Below are 22,453 nucleotides of genomic sequence, written 5' to 3'. Positions count from 1 at the left end.
GCACTTGTAGTGATTTTTTTACCAAATAGCTTGGTCTATTCCTTTGTCACCTCCTCAATTAAGATCTTCAGCTCCCTCTCACTAAATTTCATTTTTATTTTCCTTTCTGCACCATCAGTTTCCCTGTCCTGGCTGTCCATTCTGGTGTTTGATGTCAGGTAAAAAAGTTGCTCCTGTTTGTCTTTCTCTGCTGCCTCCCTCTCCAACAGCTTCTGGTTTAGTGCAGCTGCTTGGGTGTGGCCACTTCCTTGTTGGGAGTAAATAGGAGGCACAGGATTGGCTGATTCCTCAATTGCAGGAATTTTTAATTACTGATTTTGTATTTACCGATTCGGTAATTCAGAATCGTTATACCGATCGGTATTAAGGATTCTGTATTTTTTCAGAATATTACCGATTCTGTAAAAATTACCGATTTTTTACCTACGTCGGAAATACCGATTTCTTAATACCAAATTGGTAAAATTCGGTATTAAGAAATCAGTATTTCACATTTACCTACATCTGCCCCTTAGAATTTGTCTCAGAATTTATTGTCTGAATAAATCTGACAGGCATCTGTCAGGCGTATAGCTGCCTCATCAATAAATTCATTGAACTTACAGTGTTTGAGGGTGTTTAGCCCCTCAACAAATTTGTTAATGGTTTCACAAACTTTTTGTCATTCTTGACTGAAAATGTATCTTTCGTAATCTAAATTCGGCATTGAATTGAACTTGAGATTCAAGGCTGATTTCATTTGACAAGTAATTTCGTCAGCTTGCTGCATTTTCTTATGACTTATTTTACACCTTCACCAGCAATATTCCTACGGTATTTGATCATCGTCTTGTTATCTGCTTCATATATCGCATCAATGAAATCATCAAACATCTCTACCAAGTAGTCCATCTGTCGACAATATTTTGCTTTTTGACGGTATTGAATAGTGGTGGTGGTGGTGGTGGTGGATTCAGGAAGGCGGTTGCATTGTAACAATTTATGAGATTGGCTGATAATGAGGGTGGAGTTCTCTCCGACCCTGTCTGCGGTCCACTGGCAGCTGCTTCACTCATGCCATCCCAAAGGCCCTGTGCTGTGCTGGCCTCCGGGTCATCTTATACAATCTGTGGAAACTTGACATCCCTTTTGATCTCCACTGATGTCCTTCACTGTCCTAGAGCCCTTTGGAGTTGTTCTGAGCCACCACCCAGCAGCTTTGATGATGTGCCGCGTTGCTTATGGATGACTCTGTCAGCACAACCCCAAGTACGTCTTCACCAAATGCTGTGGTATGCATACTCTCAATAATAAGTTCTGGTAAGCAATTGACCATTTCATGTATCTGGTTCTCTTTGCTTTTAGGCATCTCCAGGGGCGGCTCAAGGCTCATGGTGGCCCTGGGCAGGGAGCGTAGGTAGGGGGCCCCGGAAGAGGGGTTCCGGACGGGGCGGAGCACGGAGGCCAGTGAAGAGGGGGGGGTTCGGGTGTTTGGAAGCAGAACAGAGTCGGAGGCCGCCAAAACCCTGCCAGGGGCCGCCACTCAAATATGTATCCATTCTCAGAGGATTATTATATTAAGGATATATATTGGCGTGGTGGCCCCTGGGGTTTGGTGGCCCTGTGCAGGTGCACAGCTTGCACATGGCTAAGGCCGCCCCTGGCATCTCTTTCTACTGTCTGACACCTGGTTGATCTCTGCTTTGCAAAGCTTCTGACCGCAGTATTATCTTGCAATTTGCTGTCGTATTTGCTGCTCTTTCTAAACCTGGTTGTATCCACCTTTAACGTTATGACTTCATATGATGTAAAGCTTTAGGGTGCGTAGTAGTGCGGTGCCTCTTTATGTGGCCTTACCAGCAGCTTCACGGACAAAGATGCGTAGATTTCTCCGTATAGCTTTCATTATCTTCAAATGCTTCACACTGGCTGGAGTTGTGCTTTACCACCACATATGCAAAACATTGATTCTCCATTTCGACTGAGGCAATCGTGGCACGCACAAGCAGTTTGCTGGACCATGGCAAACTCTCTGGGAGAGTACTGTCGATCATCGGTTTACTTATCTCGTCGCCTGTTGTAGTAGCCTCCCCAGCCTGGGTACCCGACAATGACTGCACCACACACAGAGCTTAGTATTAAACGTCTTTATTCATTTGTGTGTAACTGCAAATTCAACATTTTAAACATGCAATCACTTCACTATGCTCTAACACCTAGGTCACAGTTCTACAGATTCCATCAGGATTCCTAAATCACACAACACTTCCTCTCCCGGGGTCCCTGACCCCGTGGGCCTAGCATGACCCCAGCCCCAGCGCAGCTTAGGCTCCAGACGCACCAGCCCCCGTTGGGAGGGTGAGGGCTACCCTAGTGAGAGAAGACGAGGAGTTTCGATGGCACCTCCGGCCTCCCCTGAGAGACTGGTTTCTGTCACACCTCTGGTCTTCCCCTGGGGGCCAGTTTCGATTGCACCTCTGGCCTCCCCGAGTGCTGGCTCCAGACCTGCTGGGCATCTGGGAATTCCCAGACGCATCCTCAAAGGGATCAAAGGACCAACTGCCGGACCTCACCCACGGGCCACCACCAAAGCCTCGGACCTCCACCTGCGAGGGTCCGGACATCAAAGGGCCACTGGACTATATCAAGGCCCACCCCTGAACTAGCGGGCAGTTGTATCTTGGACAAGGAAGCCCTGCTGATCTGATCGCGGCTGAACTGAACCTCGTAACTCTTCGAGCCCTGCTGACGCTGTCGCGGCTCATTGTCGGAACTAAAACATCGGAGCCCTGCTGACCTCGTCACGGCTCAAGCCTGAACCCTGAAGATCGACACCGAACCTCTTGAGCCCTGCTGACGTGGTCGCGGCTCCTCACGAACTACCCTCCGGATCGAGCTCTGCTGACCTCGTCACGACTCGAGGAGTCTTCCAGTCTGGTTGGACTATCGACGCTACCAACACGAGTTGAGTTGTTGTTAAGTGTAGGAGTCAGAGACTAGCGTAGGTCCAAACTTGTATTTATTTCAAGTTGTAATTTCAGGTTATGCACCCACAACCAGAGCCGTCCAGTCGTGAGGAATCCAACGTCCAAAGTGACGTTCGAGGAATCCTCGCAACTGAAGGTCTGAATTCCAGAACCATGGCAGAGATCTCTCGTGCTTGCAAGCACGAGAGAACAAAGTAATAACAATCATATAACATCTTCCCCACTAAGAAGGGAAACAAAGAAAACATACAAAAGCAAACATAAGCAAAAGCAATGAGCAAACAAGAGCACTTGCAAAGTAATGCAGAATTATTCTAAAACATAGTCTCTCAATCTGCAGGATAACTGTTTTAAACGAAAAGCCCTTTTTGTCGCCACCTCAGAAGTTTCCTGTGGAAACGAATCGTGTGATAAGGGTAACTCTGCGGGGACAGAGGACTATGATAAAGCAGAAGTGGAAGGGAGAGAATCTGGAGGAAAAAGGGAATGAGCGGAAGCTGTAGCCTCAGAGGACGTAGAGGTTCCAGCAACTGGATTGGAGGAGGATTCAGCAACTGGATTGGAAGAGGGTGGTTGAGCGTAAAAGAAATCAAACCAATCACAATGCTCAGAATCTGAAGTGGCATGTTCCCTGATGACATGGGCTTGAAGTGGAGAAATCTTAACAAGAGCTCGCTTGTTCCACCACCCACTGTCATCAAGAAGGGCTGAGGTTTTACTGACTTGTGTGACCAAATTTGGAGAGGAAAATTTAGACCTCCCTTTTGACACTCTTTTGGGATTTTTGATAAGAACCATATCTCCTTTTTGCAAAGGGTGATCAACAGAATGTTTACCTTCATCAAAACGTGATTTCATTGACAATTGTTTAGCACTCACATGATCTTGAACAGAAAAAGAAGAATCAGACAAATCACAATCCTTATGCAACCAACTAGGATTGAGAACAGAATGAACTCTTCTTTTACGAAGTAAGCTAAAGGGTGAGACCCCAGTTGTGGAATGTGGGGAGGTATTGTAGGCCCATACTTTGTCATGAACGAAAGGCAAGTGGTCAAGCCTAGAAGAAATAGCAGTTTGAACACCCTCCTTAATAATGCGATTACATCTTTCTACTAGACCATTTGAGGATGGTGAGTACAAGGCAACTTTGTAATGAGAAATATCGTGACACTTGAGGAAAGAGCACATTTTCTGAGAGACAAAATGGGTTCCATTGTCAGTAACGATGGACTTGGGAAAGCCCTCGACATCAAAAACAGACTGTAAAAATGTAATGGCGTTGTCAGTAGAAGCAGAATTGCAAAAGGAATAATAGAGCCATTTAGAGTGATAATCAACAAGAAGGATAAGAAACTTGTGCTCTAAAGGCAAGACATCATATGGACCAGAAAAGTCCAAAGCTACTTTGTCCCATGGACCAACCGGTAGAGGAACGGGGCATAAAGGTGTGGAAAGAGTTTTCCAATGCTTATCAGAGAGGATGCACTGAGTGCAATTGTCAATCATCTTTCTAATGTGAGAGTCCATGGAAGGCCACCAGTAGATTTGTTTGATGCGTTGACAGGTTTTAACAATACCAAGGTGACCCTGATGGGCAGAACGAATGATATGATCACGAACAGACTGAGGGGGAACAAATAAATCGTTGCGCATGACCATATCATTAACCAAAGAAAGTTCTTCTGAAACATTTGCAAAACCTTTTAGCTCAGAGGATAAGGTTCTACGTTCAGGCCATTTGTTGATAATGAAATCCTTAACTTTGGAAAGAACAACATCATTTTTATAAGCTATATTCCATTCTGCTTCAGAAATGGGTTGACATTCAGCAACAGCATCGATGGTGGTAACAACACATTCAATATCATCATTAACAATCGAATCATCAGTTAAAGACATTCTTGAGAGGCAATCGGCCCTGAAATTCTTACCTCCGGGAATGTGTTTGATGACAAAATGAAATTCATGGAGTTTGGAAAGGAGACGAACAAGTCTTGCAGAAGCCCTATTAGAAGTACTGTCGGAAAGCATGTGCATAAGGGGCTTGTGGTCTGTGTAAATCTCGAACTCCCGACCCCAAATGTAAGATTTGAACTTTTGAATTGCCCAAACGCAAGCCAGGGCTTCTCGTTCAATTGTGCTGTACCTGGTTTCAGCAGGAAGAAGTGTTCTGGATGCAAAGGCAACCGTGTGTTCATTGTCCTCGACCCATTGTCCCAAAACTGCACCCAAACCGGTGAGGCTGGCATCTACAGTGATAAAACACTTGGAGCCGTCGCACAAAGGATTTAAAGCAGGTGAGTCTTCGATGATCTTCTTGACTTGGTCAAAAACTTTTTGCAAGTCTTGAGACCAAACGAATTTTACACCTTTTCTTAAGAGCGTTCTCAAAGGTTCAACGATCTGTGCGTAACCATGAACGAACCTGGCGTAGTATTCAGATAAGCCCAGGAAGGAGCGAAGTGCGTCACGATCTTTGGGAGGTTTGGCATCACGAATGGCTTTAATTAAAGAGAACTTGGGTTTAATGCCATTGGGAGAAAGGGAGTGACCCAAGTAATCTAACTCTTGGACACCAAATTTACACTTGTCGTGTCTAACAGTCATGCCGGCTTTTTCCAGGACTTGTAAAACGGTATTGAGAGTGTGATTATGCTGAAAAGAGTCATTGGTGTAGACCAAGATGTCATCTTGATACGCTTGCACGCCAGGGATGTCTTGAAACAGATTGTCCATTAGTTTTTGGAAAATGCTGGCTGCAGAGGCCAAGCCAAAGGGAAGTCTAAGGTACTTGAAAGCACCAAAGGGAGTGATAAACGTTGTTAACTCTTGAGATCTGAGGGACAAAGGAATCTGGTGATAAGCAGATCTAAGGTCATGGAGGGAGAAGAATTTAGCCCCACCCAAATTAGCCAATAGGTCATGAATTTTAGGAAGGGGTGGCAATCAACGATGATATTATTATTTAGGGAACGTAAATCGGCACACAATCTCACCTCTCCAGTTTTCTTGCGAACTAGGACAATGGGGGAAACCCATTCAGATGAGTCACAGGGGGCAATGATTCCTTCATCACAAAGGTTCTTCAGAACGCTTTTAAGTTCATCTCTAGCGCTCAAGGGAAGAGGATGAACTTTGTGGACAACCGGCTGAGCATTGGGTTTAAGTCGAATTTCATGCTTAAAACCAAGCACTGTACCAACCTTATTTTTAAATAAGTTTGGGAAAGAACTCAACAAGGTGTCTATTTTGACTATGGGAAAGGAAAGATCTGAAATTTCGAAGTTCCCAGAATCATGACTAGTATAATAGTCAAGAGGAATGTCGCCTAAGGCAATGGGTTGGTCAGAACCAGGCTTGAGTATCAAGCCCATTCTGGCTAAATCAAACCAACCTACGACATCCCTGCCTTTGAGAGCAACATAAACTTTGGTGAAAGTGTATCTGCCTAGACAAGCAATGTTAGAATAAAAAAAAAACAACATATCGATGTCCTTTTCGCCAAATGCCTTGAGATTGAGATCTGACTTGGAAAGAACAACTTTACTCCAATTAGCATAAAAGATAAGATCAGATAAAATAGTGATGGGAGAACCGGAATCAGCTTTGACCTGGATTGTAATTGTACCAATCAACAATTCACACAAGGGACTCTTAATTTTAGTAAATTCAAGAGAATCACATTCAATTGACAACATAACATCATAGAGTCTGGTGGAACAAGACTCTACATTTTCTTGAATTTCAATATTATTGACTCTAGCGAATCTTTTGCGACCCCTGCAAACAGAAGGAAAATTACCAATTTTCTTGCAGGAGGAGCATTTTTTGCCAGAAGCAGGACACATGGGAGAATTGCCAAGATGACTCCTAGATCCGCATCTGTAGCAAGTAAGAGGTTTCCTATTTAGTTGTCTTGAAGAATTGTTAACAAGGTCAATGGAAGTGAAACCAGAAGCTTGTTCGACCAAATGAACAGAAGGTTGAGATATGCTTTCTTGTAGAATCTTAGAGGAATACGTTGCGCGTTCAATCCCCTTGGCGATATCAATTGTTTCAGTTAAAGAAGGGTTTTTGCAACTTAATAAACGTTCCTGGATTTTTTTGGAAAAACAAGCAAAAATAAATTGATCTCTGATAGAGGTATCTGTGTTAGCACCAAAGTCACAAGTAGAAGCTAGGATTCTGAGTTGAGCGATATAGTCTTCTACGCTCTCATCAATGCTCTGTTTACGTTTGAAAAAATTATGACGTTCTAATACAATACTGGGCTCATCGTCATATTGTTTATTGAGGCGAGCAATGGCTTCTTGGTAAACATCCCAGTTGTCACCAGACTCACCAGCGGGAGAAGAAATATGGGGTAGGTTTTCAAAAACTTGTTGAGCGGCAACTCCCAAACAACCATAAAGAATGGCAACCTTGCGAGGAGGATCATATTTGGTAGCATCGATGGCTACCAAATAGTTCTCAAAGCCTTTGAGCCAGTTGCGCCAAGCAAGAGTAGGTTTTCCAGGAGTTTGGAGAAAAGGAGCTGGTGTTTGGAACTGTTGAAAAGAAGCCATGGTGAGATAAGATAAGAAAGACAAAAATATGATATAGCAGAGTATGAGATGGACAATGGAGGATGTCAACAGCAATGGTAAATAAATGACAGTAAGCATGGAAAAATAAGGTCAAATACACATGGTAGGCAGTGAAGCGTGCCTATCGCTGTGGTCACTTGAAGACTTGTAATGAGGATGAAATGTTAAATGAACATGGTAAGCAGTAAAGCGTGCCTATCGCTGTTGTTAATAAATGACTTAAAAAAGAAAAAGTCAAGTAAACATGGTAGGCAGTAAAGCGTGCCTATCGCTGTGGTTGATAGATTACTTTAAAATGAAGAGGTCAAATAAACATGGTAGACAGTAAAGCGTGCCTATCGCTGTAGTTAATAAATGACCTTAAAATGAAGAGGTCAAATAAACATGGTAGGCAGTAAAGCGTGCCTATCGCTGTAGTTGAAAATAAAATGAAACACGGCAAAACGTGCTTAATGTTGCACCGTAATAACAGGCGAAGGCTTGGAAAGCCGCGGAAAATGGCGCCAGCGTCGTCGTCAAGGATACGGTACGACGTGATTTTCCAAGGGCGGTGGGCTTGTCTTGATGTCGTAGCGTAGCGCGCGTGAAGCAGCGCGAGCAAAAGTTAGAATGTAGCGCGCGTGACTGTGCGCGAGGCAGCAACTGCCGGAAACAAGCAGCGCCAGGAAAAAGGATAAAAATCCACGCCGGGAGCCAGGTGATGGACGGGAAAGTGTCCAAAAGTATACGACCTGGACTGGAGTTGGACTGGAGGCTGGTTCGTTGAGGAAGCAGGAGACGAACAGTGGTCGAGTCTTGGTGAGTCCTGAAGGCTTGACTGGCGGTGGGTGCGGAAAAATCCTGATCGTCGCCAAATATGTTAAGTGTAGTAGTCAGAGACTAGCGTAGGTCCAAACTTGTATTTATTTCAAGTTGTAATTTCAGGTTATGCACCCACAACCAGAGCCGTCCAGTCGTGAGGAATCCAACGTCCAAAGTGACGTTCGAGGAATCCTCGCAACTGAAGGTCTGAATTCCAGAACCATGGCAGAGATCTCTCGTGCTTGCAAGCACGAGAGAACAAAGTAATAACAATCATATAACAGTTGTCCTCCAGTGAGTAGGATCACCAGTGTGGTTACCATCTTCCGTAACCCCCCAGCTCGAGGATTGAGAGCTGTGCGCAGGGTACGCAACGTACTGGCCTATGAGACTGAGACTGTCCCGCTACCCCCTTCCTGAAGCCTCAAGACTTTTGCGATCCCTCGATTGTTGTATATAAGAGTGATAATTCTTTTACGTGATTATAAAGAAGTTGATATCGAAAACCCATGGTGTGGTGTCTGTTCATAAGTGTGGTGTGGTCCTCGTGTGTACGATTCAATACTTGAGGTCTTCCCTGGCGGAGATCTCTCGTAAGGCTCGGCATTATTGGTGGGAGAGGCGGGTCAAGGTGGAGTTGGGTAGACATAACCTGGCCTCTGGGATCGCCCCTTCTAACAGACGCCTGTAGCAGCGACCCCCGGGCAGCATGTACAATCTCAGGGGAAATCTAGCGTGCACATGCCAGGCCTGGCAGCCATCGAGAAGTCCTAATCAGAAATCGATAGACTGCTAAACCGCTCCACCGGCAGGGGCGGCGCGCCCCCGGCTCCGTCTGTCATGGGGGGCTGACCTACCTTTTTAAGGATGCTAAACACCCACGGGCTGTGGGTGCAGGGCTCGGCCGTCGTCCGATACCAGCCCCCTTTTAATTAACCTGCTGATGCATAGGACATTTTATTGTAACAGTGGTACCAAGGAGGCAGAAACAAAAGGTTCATGCAGTTACACATTTGGGGCAAATAATTTGAGTTAATCACAGACCACAAACCCCTTATATATTTGATCGATGGATATGGTAGGGACAATGGGAGAGCTTCGTCTAGGTTGGTGAGATTGTTGGCCAGGCTACAGGAATATAATTTTTCTATTAAACATATTTCAGGCAGGTGCAACATCAGAGCGTATTTTCTTTCCAGGTTGCATACAGAAGGTCAAGATAATCAAATAATTGAAGAAACAGAGTGTGTGGTGTCTAATGTAGATGTTATACAACAGAGCAATATGACCATTTCAAACGAAGAATGGGTAGAAGCCATGGGTAAAGATGTAATTTTGTCTAAAGTTAAGAAATATATGTAAACTTCATGGCCTCCCATACGTAATCTTTCATCTGATCTTAGAACATTTGTGCAAGTGGCCAATGAATTGAATATTGTGAAAGGGTTATCAGAAGAGGTGATTTGCTTGTTACCCCCACCAGTGTTAGGAACAGGATCATAGACATGGCGCATAAAACGCATTTGGGAGCTACCATGACTAAAAGACGCCTCAAAGAACATTACTGGTGGTCCGGCATGGACCTTGATGTGAACTTATTTGTAGAAAAGTGTGCTGCCTGCACAAAATCAGACAAACATTGGAAATTGAGGACTCATGAGATGCAGTTAGTTTCCATCCCGAATTCAGCATGGTTTAAGATGGCCATTGACATGGCAGGACCGTTCCAACGGCTTGGACAGGACGCTAAATTCATAATTGCTGCCAGTGACTACTACTCGAAGTGGATATACCACAAATTTGTTAGCACTATAGATTCTGACACAGTCATTGATTTCCTACGCATGTGTTTTGACATAGAAGGTAGTCCATGTATTATTGTTTCAGAGTAGACAATGGTAAACAACTTACGTCAAGCAAAATTACAGATTTTTTCAAATCACATGGGATTACCCAGGAGAAAACTCCCTTGTATTCTCCAAAATCTAATGGACAAATTGAACGAGTCAACAGGTTTCTCAAGGAAGGAATACAACTTGCCCTGGCATCAAACCTACCAGTGAAAGACTTCATAAGAGAAAGGGTGTTTACTTATAACATAACACAAAACTCTGTCACAGGTTTTTCACTGTTCTTTTTGTTGAGGGGAAGGAGATGCGACCACGACATTACCCCCAAATTTCTGTTGTCAGGGAACGAATTGCCTCCCTCCATCATTATAGATGATGAACAATTGCATGTTAAGAAAAGAATAACTGAATGTCAAGCAAGTGAAGAGTAAACAATATCATGACAAGGTGCATAGGGCTATTAACAAAGAATTCCTTAAAGGAGATTGGGCGTTAGCCACCAAGCCAGGTCATCAGGTCAAGGGCGAGTCCAGGTACATTGCCCCTGAAGAAGTAGTGGAAGTCTCAGAAAGTGCTGTTTGCCTTAAATATGCGGGGTGGCGAAATAGAAGTGATGTAATCAAAGTTAACAAACAGCAGGCTGATGTGTGGCGTAGTAATCAAGTTGATGAAAGAGGCTACAATGAGGAGTACTCCTGGTTAAATACGTTAAATGGCGATGAAGAATGTATACCTAACTCCAATGCAGTCAGGTCTAGTTCTAAGGGTCGTCGTCAAAAAAGAGGGAGTGTGATCAATGGATCGAACGGGCACCAATTACCACCTCAAAAATGAGGTGGAAGGTCCAGTTACAGCGTGTGCCCGTGTGTAGAGTACTCAAACAACAAGCGGGGTTGCTGAACTGTTCCTGGTAGGAAAGAAGAAAAGAAGATTGGCTGTACCGAAGGGGTATATTAACACCCTTGGGCATCCATTAGGTTGGACATGTTTGCCTCACACACCCCAAGGGATGTCATGCTTCATCATCGGCGGTTGCTCCTCGTCGGGGAGGCGGTGCAATCCCCGACGGGCTCACCTCAAAGAGGGGCTCTTTAGCGGAGATCTTTTTGTCCAGCTGCCTGTTGATGAAGTGTGGGTATGTGGGCCAGGGCAATAGTATCCTAAAGATAAAAAAGGTAAGGTTTAAAATATAGTAGAGGGTCCCGGAAACAACTTTATTCTGGAGGTCCTCCTACTATTATTAAAAAAAGGGTTTAGTTTAGTTTGTGAGGTCACGGAGAGTTACGTGCCGTGTTTCAAACTAGACTAATGTGATGGTCGGTCAACATGTTTCTCGCTTGGGTTCTTCCCGCGATTCTTCAGGACCTGGTGAAAGTGTGGGTGGGGGTTAAAAACAGGGACATGCTGGTGTCATGAGCCTTGTGTCGGCGGGTCGGTACAACAGAAGTTGCCTATCCGTGTCCGTGTTGAGTCACCTACCCATCACCGAGCTCGGCGGTGATGGGTAGGTGACTCAACACGGACACGGATAACTTGAGCCTGAACTATAGGCAACTTCTGTTGTACCGACCCGCCGATAACTCAGGTGGCGAGTATTCCAAGACCTTTAGGCATAGGATTCCCCTGAGGTAAAACACACAAGGCTCATGACACCAGCATGTCCCTGTTTTTAACCCCCACCCACACTTTCACCAGGTCCTGAAGAATCGCGGGAAGAACCCAAGCGAGAAACATGTTGACCGACCATCACATTAGTCTAGTTTGAAACACGGCACGTAACTCTCCGTGACCTCACAAACTAAACTAAACCCTTTTTTTAATAATAGTAGGAGGACCTCCAGAATAAAGTTGTTTCCGGGACCCTCTACTATATTTTAAACCTTACCTTTTTCATCTTTAGGATACTATTGCCCTGGCCCACATACCCACACTTCATCAACAGGCAGCTGGACAAAAAGATCTCCGCTAAAGAGCCCCTCTTTGAGGTGAGCCCGTCGGGGATTGCACCGCCTCCCCGACGAGGAGCAACCGCCGATGATGAAGCATGACATCCCTTGGGGTGTGTGAGGCAAACATGTCCAACCTAATGGATGCCCAAGGGTGTTAATATACCCCTTCGGTACAGCCAATCTTCTTTTCTTCTTTCCTACCAGGAACAGTTCAGCAACCCCGCTTGTTGTTTGACTAGTTCTAAGGGTGACTGTCAGGGTGGTGGTGAAAGCAGAATGGGGTACAGTTACTGTGATATGGGCGATGTTATTAATGAACCAGTAAGTGACGAAGAAGACATTGACCAAGTTGATGCCAGTGACAATGTATGCAGTTATGTTCCTTCCTCTGGGACCGCAGTATCTTCCGATGAAGGCTGCATACTCGGAGGGTGGCAGGGGACATGTACCAGGTCGGGCAGGATTGCAAAGTTGCCCAGTATGTACAAAGAGTATGATGTGAGTTAATACTTCCTTTAGAAAGGGAGATGTTGTAGGACTAGTTGTTTATGGTTTGCCCTCAGGCTATTGGCCACATGGCTCGCGCAGCTGTGCGCCGTCACATTGTATATAAGTGACGTCAGCGCCACAGCCGGCACTGACAGCTTCATCCTTCTTCCCTGTCGATCACCTGTTCCCTCCCCGCAAGCTCTGTTCATATAAATAAACACTTCATGTTAACGGCAGTTCGTGCGTGTGTACTTATGTTCATCACTACAATGACAATGCTTTCATTATTCCAATTTTTTTAAACCCATGAATAAAAGACGTTGTCATTTACAATACCAATGGATGAAAAATGTACAATTGCGAGACCTTTTGCATTGCAAATGCTTGTTGCATTTACTATCCTACATTTGAAAAAAACTATTTTTTGAGGCCTTAGGGTATTAAGCGATTTGCCCAGAATCACAGGATGTTGAGCTGAGCCTGGACTCGAACCTGGTTTATTGGAAAGCCTGGCGTTCTGGCTTTTTAGGCACTATTTCCAACCTGTTTATGGTTAGTTGGCATGGGCGCTACTCAACTCTCTCAAGTAGGCAAATGTGAAATTTCCGAGGCGAGCATACATTTCGCCATGGAGACCGCTGCCACTGATGACTGACTACCAAGGGTGAACGTGGGTGGAGTCGAAAGTGCCGGTCTCCGATGTAGGATTAGTTTACATTGGAGACGGTTGTCAAGGAACGAACTCTGTAACTTGGCAACCGCAGAGCACGAGACGCTCAGAGGCCACAGCTGATCTGCGCGCGCAGGCAGTACCCCCTCGAGCCAAAGCGCAGGGGTAAGCAGTGCGCGGACACAGCCCCCGTCGCTCCCGGCACCCCCGTACTTCCTCCTGCACCCCGCCATTCCGCATCATCATGACGTCGGTACTTCAGACCCAAAAGGAAGTTACGTCTGGCAGCGGGACCTACACCTTCTGCAGCCGACCCCGAGTGCTGCCAAACCGCAGCAAGTACCGTGGCATCCCACTGACCACGTGAGTGTTGGGGCCCTCATAGTTGCTGGGTTGACTTTGACGTGTGTGTGGGGGCGAGGGGGCATTGTGGAGGGGCCTATCTGTGTTTGTTGAGGAGAACTTCAGTCGTATATCTGTTCTTGTTTGTATTAACGTTATTTAACACTTCTAGCCTCACCACGGCCTTCCTTATAGAGGAAATCTGTTTAGCTCAAATTAGATATTACCTTTTTGTCCTGAACGATATGCAAACAATTTTTGTTTTGTTTCTGGGAAGGGGGTTTCTGTTTTGGGATGGAATGAAACTGTGGAAATGGTGGCAGTACTCGTGTTTCTCGGAGGTGAGGTAGAAGAGCGCCTCCTGGGGCGAAGCGCCTTGCTTTGCATGTGGGAAGAACACAGGTGAAATGCTAGTATTGGCCATTGGCAACCACTGTGGATTGTTTTTTTAATCTATCATGGAAGAGGAGGAGGACGATTGAGTCAAGTTCCATGCTTGTAACAGAAAGTGGCACTCCTGTTTTATGGTAGTGTCGGAATAGGGGAGGCAAGTGGAGCAAACCTTCTTTGCTTTGTAACTTCCTAAAGGCATATTAACCTTTGTGGCAAGTATCACTTTCGTCGCTGGTCACACTGGGTGCTTTGAATTTTTTTGGGGATTGACAGTACAAACATGCTGACAGTTACAACCTATATATGACAGCGGACCCCAGGCAAAACTCATCTTATTTGTAGATCCCCTAGACTTTAACAGGAAAACATATCAGTAATATGCACACAATATCAACACCTGCTGTAAAGGTGTAGTCCAAAAAAGGACTATTTAAACATGACCACATGTCATTCTAGCGCGGGGACACACCAATGGTGTAACCAAGCGCTTTTAAGCAAATGGATAAATAAACATAATAAGGTGCACCATACAGCATTTCTATATAAAGTCCAATGTTCAAATACAAATGAATTTCCGGTTTGTGTATCAATCTTCTTTTTATTTTGTTCCTCGTTTCAGAAGCTCAGACTTGTATGACACTCAAACAGCCAATGCGTTTTGTCCAACACAATGGACTTCTGAAGGGCAAGGTGCAGCGTGGTCAGGGTCAAGGTCTGCAACAGGCTTATTGGTTAGTACTGATTGCATTGCTGGCTCTTTGAGCACCAATTTTGATGCCGCCTGTGGAGTCTGATTAGTGCCCCTATGTTTGATACACTTGGAACCTCTCGCAATAAATGATTGGTGGATATGTGAATTCTATATCCATATATACAAATCTTAAGATGCAAGTTACCTTTGTATAGGATATGGTAGAAGCAAAGCTTGATATACGCATTATGAATTATGGTCTGGCATACAGATTTATACCACTAATCTTGACCCTGACCACGCTGCACTTTCCCTGAAGAAGTCCAATGTGTCGGACGAAACACATTGGCTATTTGAGTATCCTACAATTCTGAGCTTCTGAAACAAGGAACAAAATAAAAAGATTGATACACAAACTGAAAATTCATTTTCATTTGAACTTCAAACTCGCTGACAGGTTCAGGGCACCCAACAATAAACAGAAACAGGCAACCATTTCAAGGCACACTAATCACATGATGAGAGAGATCTGAGTGTTTTGAAACAAACCCTTTTCAGTACCTTAGTACTTTTCTGCACCCTCCGTCTGAGATCATTTTAAAATATTGCTGTTTCAAATGTGCTTATTATCCTTTTCTTTAATGTTTGCCCAAATATACTACATACTTTTTTTTTCCATCACACTCAGGATATGTATTGATGAAACTCTTGGGCCAATGCCTGTTTTCATGTTGAAGATGTAAAGGGAAATGTAAGGATGTTTTTAACATAATTGTTAATTGCTTATGATCAGACAGAATTAAAGTTTGCTTGTATTTTGATTCATAAAATCAACAGAATAAAAATAAATAAAACTGCATTCCCCGGGTGCCCCCTCAATGTCCCATCATCGCTAAGCTACTGAACTACAGGGATAGAGACCTTGCTCTTAAAAAGGCCAGACAACTGGGAGAATTGAGATATGAAGGTTCCGCACTCTCGCTATTTCCAACTTTACTCTTAAGGTCCAATAAGCTGGAAGGCAATTTGTCCCAATGAAATGAAAACTGAGAGAACAGCGCATTGAATATGCCATGCTGTAACCAGCGAGACGGAAGGTTGTGGTAAACGGGTCGGCAAAGATTTTTTCAGACTCTAAGTCTCTTCAAAAGGCCCTTAAAGAATGGAGGGTGGGGGAGCCAAATAAGAAGGCCTCGTGCACTGGAGAGGGGGCTGCGGGCTAGAGTGGAAATTTAGATGATAATGACTAGCTTTGTATTTTGGCTTTATTGTATTTGGACTTGGCCTTCTAACCCCTTTCTTTTTCAGATTTCTGCATTACATAGATGATCAGTATGTTATGTCCACCATTTGGCCTACAGTTTAAGTCCTCTCTAGACCAAGCGGCTGGGCCTAATCAGTGATTCTCACAGACGGGGGGGTTATTTAAACTTCCACTTAATTCGGTCTATTTTTGTCATTGTCTTGAACAGACGCCCCCCCCCGGATTGTTAAATCACTCCTTGCTCGATGGCTGGGTCATGTTTGTTGTTAGATGCTATGTCTGGCTACATCCGCGGGTTACCCCCGGGAGGGTCTAATGACCTTTATGTCTTATGTTTAATCTCTGATATCATAGCGAATGTTCAGGCTTGCTATGGGTGGGTGGGTGGATTACAGGTCGCATATGCTCTGTTGGGAAAGGCATTGTGTGAGGGGTTTTGTTTTGTATTCACAGCATGTGTGCACATGTACGATGCGTTAGGATCAGCGGAGAACTTTACATATAATCGTTTGCAAGCGACAGAATGTGTAGACAGCAACAGATGCTAGGAGACACACCACATAGTTAATCTGTGCAAAGTCCGGTTCATTACTTGGCATGTCAAGGGATTGAACGACTTCAGAAAGCTACGTAAAATACTGGCCTATCTTAAGCGTCATGTGGTTGACATTGCTTTACTGCAGGAGACACACTTAGCCCCCAACAATAGCATGCTTAATAACAGGAGGCTTCAAGGCACATTCCAAGCGGCGGGGTTCACCTCTCATGCCAGGGGGGTTCTGACGTGGATTAATCCTAGATTGGGGAGCTCTCTAGTTGAGTTGATGACGGATCCCAATGGTAGACAGGAAATTTCCAGGTGTCAGGGAAAGGGTTTGGACATCCAAGTCGTAAACATCTATGGTTTGAACTATGACGATCCACTATTTTCAAGACCCCCCTAGCTCAGACTTCAAACTATCCTATGTTACCTCAATTATGGGGTGGTGACCTGAACTGCAATCTGAACCCTCTACTAATCTGGTGGCCTAGTGCGACACCACTTGGCAGCTGCCAAGGCTATCTCTGACACTACAATTCGGTTGGGCCAGGTTGACATATGGAGGGCAAGGCATCCAAAGGCTGACGGGTTCACGCATTACTCTGCCCCTCACGATATACACACTAGAATCGACTACGTGCTTCTGGTTGGATTGCTTCTCCCTCTGGTCCATGAGTGCAGGGTATTGCCTCACACTTTTTCAGATCACTCTCCAATCATTCTAGAGGTTGATGTTCTTCTGCACACTGTTGCTCCATTCAGATGGACGTTTCCCCTGTATTCACTACTTGACTAGGTGTTTAAGGCTGAGCTAGCCATGGCTATCATTGATTTGATTTTACATTATAAAAGACTCAGTTGACAACTTTGCCACAGTCTGGGAGGCATTCTATTTGTACATTAGGGGTGTTGCGATCAGTAAACACCGGGTGTCCTCTGTTCTACTAGGTGCAAACTTTCAGCCTTGGAAAAAAAACGGGGTGCACTGGAGTCGGAGCCCCTAGGGTTTGGTTATCCCCAGGTAGCGGACGCTAATAAAAAAACATTGAAAGAGTAGAGCGAGGAGGGTGACAATGAAGTTCAGCACATGGGGAAGTATGCAGTTGCTAAATCCTATGGCGAGGGTGACAGACCAGGAGCAGTACTGGTGGCACTATCTCAACGCCAAAGGGAGACAAAGGGTATTTCAGTTCTGTTAGACGATGATGGCACTTTACTTAATGGACCCTTCTGATATTGCGAATAAATTCAGTAAGTATTACAAAGATTTGTATAGCTCACATATCACAGTTAATGAGTTGGCTGTGCTGGATTACCCAGAACATGTCGTCCTGCCATGGCTATCTAACTCCCATAGGGAATACCTGATTAGGCCGCTAAGTCAAACCCGAAGTCAAAGCCGCTGCCGTCGTTTTAGATGCAGAGAAGGCGTTTGACTCAGTTGAGTGTGCTTTCATGATGGCAGTGCTACGCAGAATGGGCTTGGGGGAGATATTCTTCAGATTGGTCTCCGAACTAAACAACCAGCCAATAGCTAAGGTTAGAACTGGAAATCATGTTACATTTCCATTTTCAATATCTCCGGGCACTAGGCACGGCTGCCCCATATCCCCGTTACTATGCACCATCGTGGCCGGGCCTCTGGCATGCTCTTTCAGGGAGTATCATGGGCACCTGGGAATTAGTTTTCCAAATTACAACCCTGCCATCAACCTCCCCCCTCTGATTCGGGAGGTGATAAGATTTGGCGGCGTCTCAGTGTTAAAAATAAATTGGAGTAAATCTATAATTTTTCCACTGACACCTACGATGGTTCCTTTCTATTTAGAATTCCCACTGCAGTGGATCACCGACTCCGTGAGATACTTGGGTATACAGCTGCACACTGACTCGGAGTTAGTACTGCATGATAATTACGGAAAAGCGATAACCAAAGTAAAGGAAGATAGTGAGAAATGGATCAGGTTGCCTCTCTCTCTCGTGGGTCGCATCTCTCTGATGAAAATTATTGTACTGTAGATTATAATTTCTCTTTAACAACATTCCTGTGGTATTCCCGGAATACATCTTTAAAAGGTTCAAGGCCTTGATGGTCAGACTGCCATGTGCACGGAAATCGCCCCGGGCCTAGATGACACGCTTACACTTCCATATTCTATGGGTGGACTGGGTGCCCTGGATCTCAAATTATATAACGGAGCAGCTCTGAGCTCAAATGCCTACTCATGGTGCCTTGGCCCACACACTCTCCCACACCTCCACATAGAGAGGATAGCTGTCATCCCATCTCCGCTCCCCAGGCAACTCACCCAGCCCCCCAATAGACACTAAGGAGTTCTTGACTCTATTAACTCGACAGTTCATGCTTGGCATGAGTTATTCAAAAGACAAGCAGGTGTTCTACTATACTCCCCGCTGCTCCCACTGGGCTGGTGTCAATTGTTCCCGCTGAGTGGGGAGGCTGCAGTGATTCAATCTCTCAGGGGCATTCAAATCTATAATATGGGAGATTTTTTCTCTGAAGGCAGAGTCCGCAATTGGAACAAAGTTGCCGCCGGCGGGCAATGTGCTAAAACTCTCAAACAATTTCATTATTTTAGGGCACAACACACCATGCGGGCCCTGCTGGGAGACGAGTATCTGGAGCCTCCCGCTCTTCCTTCTTTCACCTACCTCCTTCCCGCTCAGTATAAGTAGATCTCTAATATATATACAACATGTCTGTGGGAGCCCAGGCCGGATAAACAGACCCAGAGGCTGTATGTACTTCTTAATGGTGACGGTTTATTAATGTTATTGAAGTGTCCAGATATAGGTGGCGTGTGTGTTTCTCCGTCCCTCAGGTTTTCCTTCTCTGGCTTCACTGGTCTTGCATTCTCCGTCTCTTCTTCACTCCCTCTCGTCAGTGGTCTTCCTCGGAGGCTCGAGGTTAGAGAGAGAAAGAAGCGGTCAGTCAGTGTTTTTGATGGGGTTCAGAGAAAAGTGCACTCTTCACCTCACCCGTCCAGTGTCGCAAGTCAAATTAAAGAAGAAAGTGGAATATTTCAAAACGGAAGGAAAGGAAACACAAGAAAGAACAAAAAAATATATATAGGAAGGACAAAACCTGGAATGCTTCTTCACAGGTAAGCCTGATATGACAGTTAGGGATCCTGCTTCCTGAATCAGCAGCTCCCCTTTTCTGACAATAGGGATGTGCGTCAGCCCCTCTGTTGTGGGTCTCAAGGCAGTGTACCCTGGGGTCTAAGGGAAAGAGTGTTACGTGGGTGACCAGCGTTTCATGCACAGTGCCCATGATTGTCCTCTCGTTCCCCTCCTGCTACCCTCTGTCCCTTCCCGCTACCCATGGTCCCCTCTCCATGCTCACCCCTCCAGTTGTCACTCACTGTTTCCGCCGCAACTCTCCTGAGTTGCAGCTGCTCTCCTGCATCCTCCGGAGGATACTACCGCTCATCGTCCTCCTCGATTTCGGCGTCCTCGTCTCTGGTTCCGCCTTCTGAGTCTTCCACCCGATCTGCTCCTCTCTCGTGCTCTCCTTCCTTCCGACTCGCCTCCTCTCCTTTCTCCGTACAGTGCTTTTTCTCTTGTGGCTTGCTGGTTCTTCCGGGGTCAGCTCCGCCTTCTACCCCCGCATTACACCAGTGGCTCTTCCCCTGTGTAAACACATGGAATGGGGGCGGGGTTATCTTCCCGTTTTGCCTGTTGTTGGCGTTCCATATCTGGGGCCCACTCTGCTGTTGGTTGTTGGATTGAACAATGTCATCCGGAGGGGTAGGTGTAACCCGGGGTTGGGTTGGGCCCTCTCACAATGTTGCAGGAGAATAGTCTTACAAATTACTTTCCGCCCAGAGCACAGTGGCAGCTCGACTTGGGTGCTCCTATAGATGATAGTGTTATATTCCATATAGGTACCCTGTATAGGCACATGTAACACTGCAATCTTTCACCTATATCTTTCACTATTTTACATGCATAACGGTTCATAGGGACTGACCTTTTACCTAGATACGACTCTGTATTCATAACGCTGGATTTTCCCTAGTTCGAAACTCATACGTTATGCATGAGGCTTCTTAGAAGCACAGCAGGACGAACATCTCCTGTATAATATCTCTGTATAAAGTTCAGGCCCGACCTCATCCTTTAGACCGACACAGTAACACAGCAAGGTAGGACACTTGGGGAGACCTGTAGGTATATATACATCATGTCTCGCTTAGAAAGACAGAGGAGACCGGGCCTTCCCGACTGCCACACTGACCAGAGACGCTGATGTTCCTGCATGCAGACACTCCAGCTCGCAGTGATCTAACATCCCTCGCGGGGTGTCCAACTCAAGACCAAGACGGGGTCCCATATTCTCTCATTCTCAGGTAATGGAGTTTATTAGATCCTAGAGGGATTCTTGGCATAACACCTACATAGATGCAAGGTAAAGTTAGGTACATCTTGTTAGGGAGGCATCATAGGAGTACGCACTTTTATCATGTGTTTCATATACTTGTATGTATAAATGATTATTGCAAAAATGGTAGAACTTTCCCACCCCTTTACTTTCATAGCACTGCTAATCGTATATCTCTGCTACTGTCTAATGGTGGTTACAGCTCATTTATTCTACATTAGAATAACAACTGTTCAATAAAGTCTCAATGAAACGCCCAGACTATTTATTCTGTGTATCTCTGAACCCAGCTAAGTGAGCACGAGTGACTGAGCGAAAGGTAGTATATTGTTTCCACGATTCTGAGGGATCAGGGTTGTCATGTTCAAAGGTTGCCAGAAACTATTCTGTCCCCGATAAGAGAAGATAATAGTGGCACTGTGAGCAAGCTAATGCAGACAAGCTAACATATCCGGTGGGGGTGCTCGGAATCAGTCTGCCACCAATCCCACAGTTTATGTTATCCAAACGTGCAGATCCTGTATAGGTAATATAGGAACTACAAGACAATAGTAAATGGAGGTACTGTTGTGAGCTCACCCAAAAAGTGTCATTAAACAGCAGACACAGATTGATCCCCTTCAAGTTTCTTAAAAGGGTATATTACACTCCGGAACGGCTCCACAGATATGGGTTGAAAGACTCGGAATGCTGTGAGCACTGTGGTACAGGTGGTGCAGATTTTTTCCATTTGGCATGGTCCTGTCCCCAGATTGCTGCCTTCTGGAATCAAATATTTCTGGAGTTGTGGAAATGGTAGGAACTCCACTTTCTCCTGACCCCCTGCTGGCCCTATTAGGATATACAAAGCCCCTTAACAAAGATGTTAGGAAACTCATTGGTTTGGGTTCGCTCTTTGCAAAGTGGCAAAAAGCCTTGCGCTGGGCACGCAGGCCTTCTCCCTCAAAGTCTGAATGGGAACAAGACATGATATTCTGTAATACACAGTCTGAAATATATAGTGAGCTAATACCCCCACAGAGCTGCCCAAAAAGCTTATGGGGTCTGTATAAACAATAGCTGTTGGCAAGAGATGTGGACGAGACAAATGATTATTAGAGTTATTGTACTGAATTATGCCACTCATGTAGGGGCGAGATGATGTGGGCCATTTTGGTGTACAATGCTAATTCAGAGTATCTCATAATTGTGATGCAGATTACGTTGTACTGATTGGCAAATGGTTGTCGTTTCTTTTCAGCATCTACACTGTAGATAACGATGTTGTTCTTTTATTGCTGATCATTTGTTTATTCTCTCTTCTGTAATCTTAAAAAATACAGAATCATGTGCACTGCTGTGAACTGTTAAATAAAAATCAATAAACAAAAAAAAAGAATTCTGCCTTGTTGCATCACAGTGTATGCCATCAAGGTAGGGTTAGGTGCTATTTTCACACAGAGGGATGGTGAAAGCGAATACACAGTAGATTTTGTATCTAAGAGTACTGTGGGAGACAGAGTT

At 45.0% G+C, this 22,453-nt stretch overlaps 1 protein-coding gene across 1 annotated transcript in view; it reads left to right on the top strand.

Moving 5' to 3' along the window:
- Nucleotides 1–13,401: 13,401 nt before the first annotated feature.
- Nucleotides 13,402–22,453, top strand: part of RSPH3 (radial spoke head 3) — a 135,133-nt gene continuing 126,081 nt past the window's right edge. Inside the window, exon 1 of the mRNA XM_086927327.1 lies at nt 13,402–13,677. Coding sequence (XP_086783453.1) covers nt 13,559–13,677 — 119 coding nt within the window. The 5' untranslated portion in view covers nt 13,402–13,558. The remainder of the gene's footprint in view (nt 13,678–22,453) is intronic.

The sequence above is a fragment of the Lissotriton vulgaris genome, chromosome 6 (genome assembly GCF_964263255.1).
Source record: "Lissotriton vulgaris chromosome 6, aLisVul1.2, whole genome shotgun sequence".
NCBI lineage: Eukaryota > Metazoa > Chordata > Amphibia > Caudata > Salamandridae > Lissotriton > Lissotriton vulgaris.
This window is presented reverse-complemented; position numbering and strand designations above follow the sequence as displayed.